Here is a 10,398-nt window from a genome sequence, read left to right as displayed (position 1 = left end):
GCAAATATAATGGATTGGCGTTTAACATTAAACAAGACAGTACTCACCAGCGGTGTGTTTTAACACAACACTTTTATGGGAGGTTAACTAGCCATTGTTATTCTTTGAAGTTGTAGCCTGGCTACGTTGTTGGCAATGACTTATTATCGACACTGCTGGAGGAGCCGCACAAGGTACGGAGATAATTATGTATTAAGGGCTGAGAATGCTGAGCACATCACATATTCCGCTGGCCAGTAACCTTGACTGTGCGAGTGCCCTGACCCTCGGAGGGTTTACCTCGCCTGTTCAAACAGCTATGCAATCCACTTCCTGAATTTTTCATGGAGATACTCTGATAGCGCACTATTTTTCTTGGCCCGGCTGCCAAGGTTTCAGTTTACAAACAGGAACACCTCTCGACAGCATGTAAGTGAACAGCAGTGTTTCCTCCTTTAACCAAACAAGCTACTTTTGTTTCAACAAGCGACTGTCGAGAGACACTTGGGTTCGGGAGAAAGCTCACCAGCAACACTGCGGATGTAAAGTATTTCAAACATTTTCTGTTCCCCCACCCAATTAGTTTTAAGTGGTTAACTATAGCCTTGCTCCGGTCTGTCTGTGGCTTTTCAAAAGCACTGGATTACCTCCTCAGATGCTGGCCGCTGCCCACTTGCGTCTGGGGAGGAGTTGTTGTATATGCTAATCCCGCTGCTCTGTTTAGTGGGCTGGCTTTTACTCAGTTGCTCTGGACAGCAAGCAGTAGCGAGGTAGAGTGAAAAAGAGAGAGAGAGAAAAGGCAGAGTTGTTGCCTCCAGGAACGCTTTGTAGCCTGAACTGCCTGTTGTAGTACCTGACCACTGAATACTTTCAGTGCTAGCTGTCATTTAGAATACAGGGAAGCATGTGCCCATGATAATGGAGATAAATGATTCAGGCAGCGTGGTTTTGACAGCTTACCATTCTTATTCTCCCTCAAGACTACCAATAATGGATCAAAGCTGTGTAACAGAACTCCCTTCAAGTCTTGTTCCTACACACAGGTAAGCATTCAAAAATGCTGTGTATAAATTTAGATGTATGTATTGTGTATAAGCTGATCTTCTCTGCCATTAGAATCTGTTTGTGTTTTGATTACAAGCCAAACATTTACTACCTGCATTAGATTACCTGATGGGTAATATTAGCAGCCGCATTCTGGGGCACTTTATAGGAAGGAATGTATTGGACATAGAAACTGTCTGTGTTGAGAAGCACTGAATAATGGAGATGTATAGTTTAACATTATAAGCAAGAAAAGTTTTTCTAAATGTAAAATTCATAACGATACAATTTTTCATGAATACATTTGTGCAGCTCACAGGTCATTTTTGAAGATTAAAAGGAAGAAAAAACTAAGTAGAAAGAGACAAATTTTGATCCTGTCACCACCCATTTCTCTGTGTCTTTCTTTCTCTCTTGCTTTCTCTCCCTCTCCTTCATTCCTCTATCTCTCTTCCCTCTGACTCCCTTCTATCCCTGTCTCCCAACTCCTTCACTCCCCTCTGTTTCTTTCTCCTCCCTCCCCCCCCCCCACTCTTCCTTTTCTCTTTCTATCCCATTTTTCTTTTTTCTCTCCCCCTTTCCCTTTTTTTTGTTTCCTCAGTTTGCTCTTACTTTCTGCTGTTTTTGGGTTTCAAATCTGCGGTGCCATTTGTTTGCAGTGTGCCTCAGATTACGCTCACGTTAGAATACATTCAAGAAGGGTCAAACCCGAAACGTCAACTCAAATTTCTCTCCACGGATGTTGCCTGACTTGCTGAGTTTTTCCAGCATTTTCTGTTGTTATTTAGAATATCTGTTCTTTGTGAGAGTGCTGGAATCTGCCCGTGCCTGCTGCACTTTCTCACCTGGGCTTTTGAAATATAAGCATTTTGTGTGCTTTTCCCCCCCCCCCCCTCATAACAACCGCTTAAACTAAAAAATAAACCCCACTTTAGTCTTCCAAGGATTAATCCTTCGGGGGCTCATACCTTTTATCAGAACCTCAAAGTCCAGCAAGATGACATATTTGTAGTTAATTCCTTCATGCATCGTCAATTCGAAGACAGTGTTTGATTTCAATATGTTCCGCTGATTCTACTTTATCACGCTCATCAGAAATTTAGAAGATAAGTCAGTTTTGAAAATGAAGTGTGAAAGAAAGATGGTAACATTACAAAAACTGATTTTCATTGTAGGCTATCTCAAAATCAAGGCCCATAAATTAATCCGTGCAGCGACTGTTTTTCGGGCCTACTAAGCCTCCAATATGGTGGTGAGGAACATTTCCAGTCAGAAGGGCACTGCCCGCCATATTGGTGAAGGAAAAAAATAGGCGTCCAGGGCCCGCGCCTGGAACAGGAGATATACACTTTGCATATGCAAATGAGGGGGCTAACACCTGTTTGAGGCCCCCACTGTAGGATTTGTTTGTCCCGAGGAAGCTGGTGTCAGCTTACGTTTTTGAAATTTACTTACTTGAATGCGGAGCCGGGAGGAACAAGAGGCGTGCTCCTCCTCACCCCTCATTTTAAAGAACGCGGGCTGCCGCTCCCCCCCCCCCCCCCCCCTCGCCGCCATGCCAACCCCCATCACTGCCGCTCCTTCCCGACCTGGCCTCCGATCACACCGTCCTCCCCCCCCCCCCCCCCACCCCCCCAACCACAGCCTTCTATCTCCCTTCCCCCCACCCACCCCCAGCCTCCGATCCTTTTACCCCCCCCCAGCCTCCGATCCTTTTACCCCCCCAGCCTCCGATCCTTTTACCCCACCGCCCCGATCCTTTTACCCCACCGCCCCCAGTCTCCTATCCTTTTACCCCACCGCCCCCAGCCTCCGATCTCTCCCATAGGCCTCCAACCCTTTGCCCCCGATTTTTGTTTTTTGCCCCCCACCCCCCCCACCTCCCCCAGCTTCACTTACCTGAGGGCTGCAGAGGCCCGACCTTGGTTCCCTCTTTGCCCGCTGGCTCTTTGCGCCACGCCAGCTACATTGACATGAGGCCCAATATCGGGGGTGCCTCAGGCCTCACTATTCAGGTACAGGGAATGTGCCGAAATATCGGCGCACTCAAACCTTTACCCCCTACTGTCTTGGAAGGAACTTGAGCTGAGCAGTCACTCTTATTCTGTTTTTGTGACAATGATGTTCCGCACAAACAACACAGTAACGTCTTAATAATGCAGCAATGCATCTTGAAACAGATTGGATCATATTGCTCAAGCTTTTAGGAAACAAACAAAAGGCATTTGCCAAATATTTTTCATTCCACAGTAAAGTTTTAACTTTGCACGAGGAAGGTCCCAGATATGGTACCTGATCTGTGCTGAGGGAGCTGATCACAGCCAGGGTGCCGCAAGGTGTGCTACTATTGGCCTCAATGACCCAGTAAGGGGGGGGAAGAACCAGCTAAGGTCCCTGATCGAGGCTGCTATCCAATAGCCTCCTGCTGGAATGGGCAGGTGTGGACGTTGGGGGAGAAGAGGATCAAGCATGACTGTGATGGCTCACCTAGTCTGCTGACACTGCCTGGGTTCAAGCATGGATATGGTCACTTGGGTTAGGGACAGGAGGGTCGCTATACTCATGGGGCTTGAATTAGCATCTTCAAGAGAGGAAAAAATGGGGCGGAAAATATCAGCTTCTTGTGAAGGAGACGCAGATGTGACTTGCATTGCTATTTTTCTGTATGTATTCCACAAACCCCATTATGACCAGTGACTAACCTATTCTGACAGCACCTTATGCTCAGTGACTGAATAATGTAAGTATCAGACCTCGGTGACCCTTTTAACCCTGGCTGGTTTTTAACCTTTGCCAGCTGTCACCTACCATGTGGTTCCATTAGCGACTGGAGGGGTTGATCTGTTGTTCAATGGGGATAACGCAAGAAATGTCATTAAAGCGCCACGTGATCCCAGCACATCTGCCACGTGCACTTGTGGTGTTTGTTAGTAGCAACTCTCTCTTTTTGCCACTATTTTCTGTCCGTCCTCACCTGAAGTTCCTGACTCGTGCTGGTGTGTAGTTCCACAACAACAACTTGCATTTATATAGCGCCTTTAGCATAGTAAAACATCCCACAATGAAAGAAAGACTTGCATTTCACCACCACTGGATGTCCCAAAGTGCTTTACAGCCAATGAAGTACTTTTGAAGTGGAGTCACTGTTGTAATGTGGGAAACGCAGCAGCCAATTTGCGCACAGCAAGCTCCCACAAACAGCAATGTGATAATGACCAGATAATCTGTTTTTAGTGATGCTGATTGAGGGATAAATATTGGCCAGGACACTGGGGAGAACTCCCCCTGCTCTTCTTCGAAATACAGGAAACTTTGGTTTATCCGGAGGTTATATGTCCGGAATACTCGATCTAATGGCAAAAATCAGGAGCTGTTTTCTATAAGTTTTTTTTAGTTCTCGTTGCTTTTTTTTCCCCCAGTCAGGCACTGCAAGGTCTGTAGCTATAGCAACAGCTTCAGCTAGAGACGCTTGCAGCTGCAGCTGACTGTTTAGAAGCTGTCGCTAAGCAACAGTGTTTGTTGTCAGATACGAAGATGAAAACCTCCGTATGCTTCAACATTAACTTTGTATGTCCGGCAGTTTTGATAGATCGGCAACAGCTCGGTCCCGTCGGTGCCGGATATCACAAAGTTTCCTGTAGTGCTGTGGGATCTTTGACATCCACCTGAGAGAGAGCAGACGGGGCCTCGGTTTATCGTCTCACCCGAAAGACGGCACCTCCGACAGTGCGGCGCTCCCTCAGCACTGACACTGGGAGCGTCAGCCCAGATTTTTGTCCTCAAGTCTCTGGAGCGGGACTTGAACCCACAACCTTCATGACTGAGAGGGGCAAGGTGCTACCTTCTTCGTCTTAGGCAGTCCCTCGGAACTGAGGATGACTTGCTTCCACATTAAAAATGAGTTTGCAGGTGACTGATGAGTCCAATGCGGGACATACAGTCTCTGTCACAGGTGGGGCAGACGGTGGTTGAAGGGGCAGGTGGGTGGGGTGCTTGGGTTGACGTGTGCTCCTTCCGCTGTTTGCGCTTGGCTTCTGCTTGCTGCCGGCGAAAAGACTCAAGGTGTTTGGCGCCTTCCCGGATGCTTCTCATTTTAAAGGGTGGAAGATGCCTGTGCGTGAATTCTTTTAACGTGGGGTGGCCAACTGAGCCACAGCTTGCACAGTCACCGGCTGCCTACTGGCACTTTAGCCAAATATTCATTCTTCAAGTAGGAGTCAATACAGCGAATGTCAGCATTCAATTCCACCGTGGGTGGCATCACAGCTGACCCCCATTCTGTCCCAACCCGACAGCTACACGGGCACACTTTTTATCAGCAGGGTCGCTGAAAAGCAGTCGAGAAGTGTAAAAGTACCCTGATGTTCGTCCTTCCTTGGCTCAGGGAAACTGAGGCCAGTAACAGTCTCCTCGGCGGCCGTCGGCTAACAGACCAGGGATTTAACGTGGGATCTTTGTGGTCTGCATCACCCGATACCACACACGGCACTTGCATTCACACAAATACCATGGGCAGAGTCTGTGTTAAGCATACTCTCTTAGGAAGTGGAATTTCTGAAGAAAACCTGAATGGTTTTTTCAAAAAAAAAATTCTTCCTCATTGCCAAGCTAATACAGAAACCAATTGCGTAAAGTGGGACCCACTCAGTGTTTTGCAAATGATGTTATCTTGCACTGCTGCAATTTTATTGTTTGTAAACCAGAGAATAGATGCCGTTGCGGTTTTAAAATGCAAAGAAGATTATGTCTATTTTGATCTTGTCATTACATTTGGGTGCCGGTAATGCAGTTCAAATGTATTGTATGTTTCTTCAAAATTAAGTTAAACATTCCCTGTTTTTTTTTTTCTTCAGAAGCTCAGCATTTTAAAGAGTATTCCTGAGGTTCCTGTTTATAATTTAGGAGGTCATGTCGCACAAAGTAGATTTGAGAGAAAATGACAGCAACAAATGTAGCTTTCTCCTGAGTCTAGTCTGTGCTGCGAGCCAGGACCTTTCCTTTGGGTGAAGTTGTGGTGTTGAGAATGGGGTGGCCGCTGGCGTCTTTTTATGGAGGGGGAACCTGCTGCAGGTCTTAAGTCAGGGAAACGCGGAGACCGATGAATACAAAGGCTGAGGCGCAAGGGAAGAGAAGGGAGTAGGATGGCAGAGCTGGTCGACAAACTTGTTACTGTAATAATGAAAGAAGAAGCACATGAAAAGATTGCAAATAATAAAGTAGGATGCACGGGAAGATGGGACAGTATTGACACAATGGCCCAGAACTTGGTGTCGGGGGCTTGCCACGCGTGCAAGCCCCCGATCTGCACTCACCCTGCGCGCTGACATCTGAAGCCCGGGCCTGCTTGCATTTCCTGTGACAGGCCCGGTTCAGATGTCAGCGCGCAGTGCTTACCTGATCCAGCGGCGTAGTTAGTGCGATGTGCTGGCTGGGATCAGGTGAGCACTGTACAACCAATCAGGGGAGGGGAAGGTTCATTCATGAGTTTGAGAGTAAGAACTGTCAAACTCATGAAAACTACGGGGGCCCAAAACACTATTTAAACTTTAAATAAAAATTTAAAAAACATCCCAATCATTAAATTAAGTATAAATAAGTTTAAAAAAAAATTTAAACAATTTTTTTTTGAAAAAAATAAATTTTTAATAAAAAGGGTCTAAAACTAAACTTACCTTATTGTAGATTCTTTAAAATAATAAACCTGTGGGGAAAAAAAATTCTAAATTACACTAAAACACCACTTACCTGTAAAAAATAAATACTTACGTGTGCTTTTTACAAGCGTAAAGACCAGAGGCCTTTAGACATGTGCAAATCCCCCAAAACAGAGGAAATCCAAGACGCACGCGCTGCCCCCTACAGCGCACACGCTAGCCTCTTCAACTCTTGGGTTGGGGGAGAGGAAATGCCGGTTTTCAGCGCATGCGCTGTGCATGCTGAAAACCGGCATTTCCTCTGGCCAGACGCGTGAGTACCCCTTCCGTACTCACGCGTTTGGGGAGGAATTACTGCCCCAATGACGTTTATAAAGCAGTTTGGGATGGGATAAACCGAGGGTAACCTATCTTTAACTTATACCTCTTTCAAATCTACTCCAAGAGAAAATACTCTTCTTTCGTCTCTCAAATTAGAGGTTGCTCCGTTTAGCATTTTGCATACTTTGACCTAAAATACTAAATGAATCAATGTTTTCACAAATATTGAGGTTCATTTAATTGAATGTTTACTGTTACCATCTTGTAATTTTGTTTTGTTCATGGGATGTGGGCTTTGCAGGCAAGGCTGCATTTATTGCCCACCCTCAGTAACATCGCTCGCATGAGAGGGCTGCCCAATTTCACCACATTCCTGGACTTCTCAAATTACAGGAGTCATTAATGGAACACATGTGGCCCTACAGGCTCCAAGGCAAAAACCACATAGCCTTCATGAACAGAAAGGGATTCCACTCCATCAATGTGTGGCTATTCAGTGACCAGGAACATACAAGAAAATAGCCATTTCACATGAAACACCGGGGATAACTCCCCTGCTCTTCTTCGAAATAGTGCCATGGGATCTTTTACATCCACCTGAGAGAGCAGAGTTGGTTTAACATCTCATTCGAAATATGGCACCTCAGACAGTGATGCACTCCCTCAGTGCTGTACTGGAGTGTCACCTAGATTTTGCACTCCATTCTCTGGAATGGGACTTGAACCCTCAACTTTCTGACTCAGGTGAGGGTGTCAGCTGTGGCTCAGTGGGTAGCACACTTGCCTCTGGGTCAGAAGGTTGTGGGTTCAAGTCCCACTTCAGGGAATGTCTGAGACACTGTCTGAGGTGCCATATTTCGAAAGAGACGTTAAACCAAGTCTGCTCTCTCAGGTGGATGTAAAAGATCCCATGGCACTATTTCCCACTTCAGGGACTTGAGCACCTAAAGCTAGGTTAACACTCCAGTACAGTGCTGAGGGAGTGCTGCACTGTCGGAGGTGCCGTCTTTCGGATGAGATGTTAAACTGAGGCCCCGTCTGCTCTCAGGTGGACATAAAAGATCCCATGGACACTATTTCAAAGAAGAGCAGGGAAGTTATCCTTGGTGTCCTGGCCAATTTACCCCTCAACCTACATAACAAAAAAACAGATTATCTGGTCATTATCACATTGCTGTCTGGGAGCTTGCTGTGCGCAAATTGGCTGCCGCGTTTCCCACATTACAACAGTGACTGCACTTCAAAAGTATTTCATTGGTTGTAAAGCGCTTTGAGATGTCTGGTGGTCGTGAAAGGCGCTATATAAATGCAAGTCTTTCTTTACCAACTGACACCTAAATTCAGGGGAGATTCTCCCACTTGTTTAGGCCTCGTGGCACAGGGGCTCTTCGTAGATGCCCATGATCTTGCTGTGCACTCCGTTGTAGATTACCGTGCAGAAAAGCCGCCTTGAACAACTGCACAGATATGGCTAATAGACTCCTCCATAACTTGCAGGGTGTTTTGGGCTGACTCAAGTACCTGATGCACATAATCCTGGTCAGGCGACTTTCTCCTTGTGTAAGCAGGCTGCGTGAGGCCCCAAACCTTCGGTTCCACATCTGAGGCAACAAGTGAGTTGGCCATCATTGCTACCTCCTGGTGCTTGTAACAGGTGATGTGGTTCTGAGAGGTGCTGCCTTCTTCAGTGCCAGTGGGACTGCTGGCTGGCTTATGGCAGATGCTACAAATACAGAAGATTAATATATGTTACAGTGCTGGCTGCAAGACAGCGTTCAGACATTGCTTATGTGTCAACGTACAGTTGTTCATGATGTGGGTTTGGGTCTATGCCCAGTTGTGAGAGAGTATGGGGGGCAGACATTACAGGAGATGGATGGTACCAGCTTTCTGTCTCTGACTTCGCCCACCCACACTCCCTCTATCTTCTCCATATCAGTGATGCCCAGCATGGCCTCCTTGAATAATGTCAATAACCGGAGGTTTCGAGGCCCTCCTTCCATGTGGACCTGCTTCTCCTTGTTATGAGTCATCATGTCCTGCAAGTGCTGAAGTAGTGTTGATGTTGTGGAAGTTTCAAGGATATACATACAGCGACCGCTAAGTAAATGAATGTGCATCATACAACTTGGTCTTGTTAGTAGGATTTTTGAAGTGAAGCCAAGGGCTTAATTTGTAAGTTCCAACTTGAATGTGTGCTCTAGTCTCGGCTGGCCATACATGTTAAGCATTCAAAGAACTGTTAGGTTGAGTACATTGCATGGGGCAGTAAGTAGAGATAAAGGCCTAGAAATTCAGTTAGGGGCGCCCAGCTCGCCTGGGCACCGGAATTACCGCTGCGCGCGGAGCCACTTACGCCAGCGGGATATTCAGTTTCAGCGCCCCAAGTGGAAGCCGGCCGCTAAACAAGGGTTTCGGCGCCCCGCTTTGGGCGCTGAAACTGAATATCAGCGTGCAAAGTGCCGCAGCGCCACCCGCTGCGGCACGGCAGCCTGCGGTACTGCAGGCCTTCCTCTCACTCTTAAGGGGGAGGTGCCTGCAACAGCGCGATCCCCGCTCGCGAGTGCCGGCAAATGAGCCCGGCACCAAGGAGAAGTGCCGGGCTCTCTGGAAACAGCCGGCAATGCCGCGGGGGGGGGTTGTAGGAGGCCGGGGACGGAGGTGCGGGCAGGCGGCCGCCGAAAAAGCGGCCGGCCGCACCTCCACCTTAACTCGCCCCACTACCGGCACAGGTAGGCCCCGTGTACTGATCGCTGTTTGCGGTCGGCGCGGGGGAGGCGGCAGCGACCAAATATGGCCAGCGGGGCGACAGCGGGGCGCTGCGCACACCGATGACGTCATCGGTGGCGGCGCAGCGCTACTGGCTAACACCGCCATTAGCGCCCCGCTAAATATCGCGGTAGGTTTGCACAGTGGCGCAAAAGCCCTCTTTGGGCGCAAACTGGTGGCGCAGGCCACTGAATTTCTAGGCCAAAATGTTTTACGGCATGCACACTTGGGCAATCTATTTGGTATAAGGAACACTTGAGTGATAGCTTTCTTCAGATGTGCTTTCTTCTTTGTTTGTATTTCTCTTGGTTCTGAAGGCAGCATTAACTCTAGTGGCCACCTCCATCCAGGCATCAGTCTGTACTGCCCTCCTATCCTGTGGGGAGGTTGCCACATGGTAGTTCCTCAAGCACTCGCTTCACACAGCAGCATCCCCAGTAAGCTGTCAGCCATGGCTCAGTGGTTGCACTCTGAGTCACAAGATTGTGGGTTCATAGTCCCACTCCCGTGATCTGAGCACACAATCCAGGCTGGCACTCCAGTGCAGTACTGAGCGACAAGACGTGAAACCGAGGCCCCGTCTGTTCTCTCGGGTGTATGTAGAAGCTCCCATGGCACTATTTGAAGCACA

General features: G+C 47.7%; 1 protein-coding gene across 2 annotated transcripts in view; it reads left to right on the top strand.

Moving 5' to 3' along the window:
• The first annotated feature begins 219 nt into the window (after positions 1 to 219).
• Positions 220 to 10,398, top strand: part of arhgap28 (Rho GTPase activating protein 28) — a 220,593-nt gene continuing 210,414 nt past the window's right edge. The window contains exons 1-2 of one of the 2 annotated variants that reach the window (XM_085992399.1): positions 220 to 408; positions 960 to 1,022. In XM_085992399.1, coding sequence (XP_085848525.1) covers positions 970 to 1,022 — 53 coding nt within the window. In that variant the 5' untranslated portion in view covers positions 220 to 408; positions 960 to 969. Of the gene's footprint in view, positions 409 to 566; positions 1,023 to 10,398 lie in introns of those variants that run through there. The other variant, XM_085992397.1, reaches the window with a different exon arrangement.

This window comes from Somniosus microcephalus, chromosome 7 (assembly GCF_052327205.1).
Source record: "Somniosus microcephalus isolate GS21.2 chromosome 7, FLI_Smic_1.0, whole genome shotgun sequence".
Taxonomy (NCBI): domain Eukaryota; kingdom Metazoa; phylum Chordata; class Chondrichthyes; order Squaliformes; family Somniosidae; genus Somniosus; species Somniosus microcephalus.
This window is presented reverse-complemented; position numbering and strand designations above follow the sequence as displayed.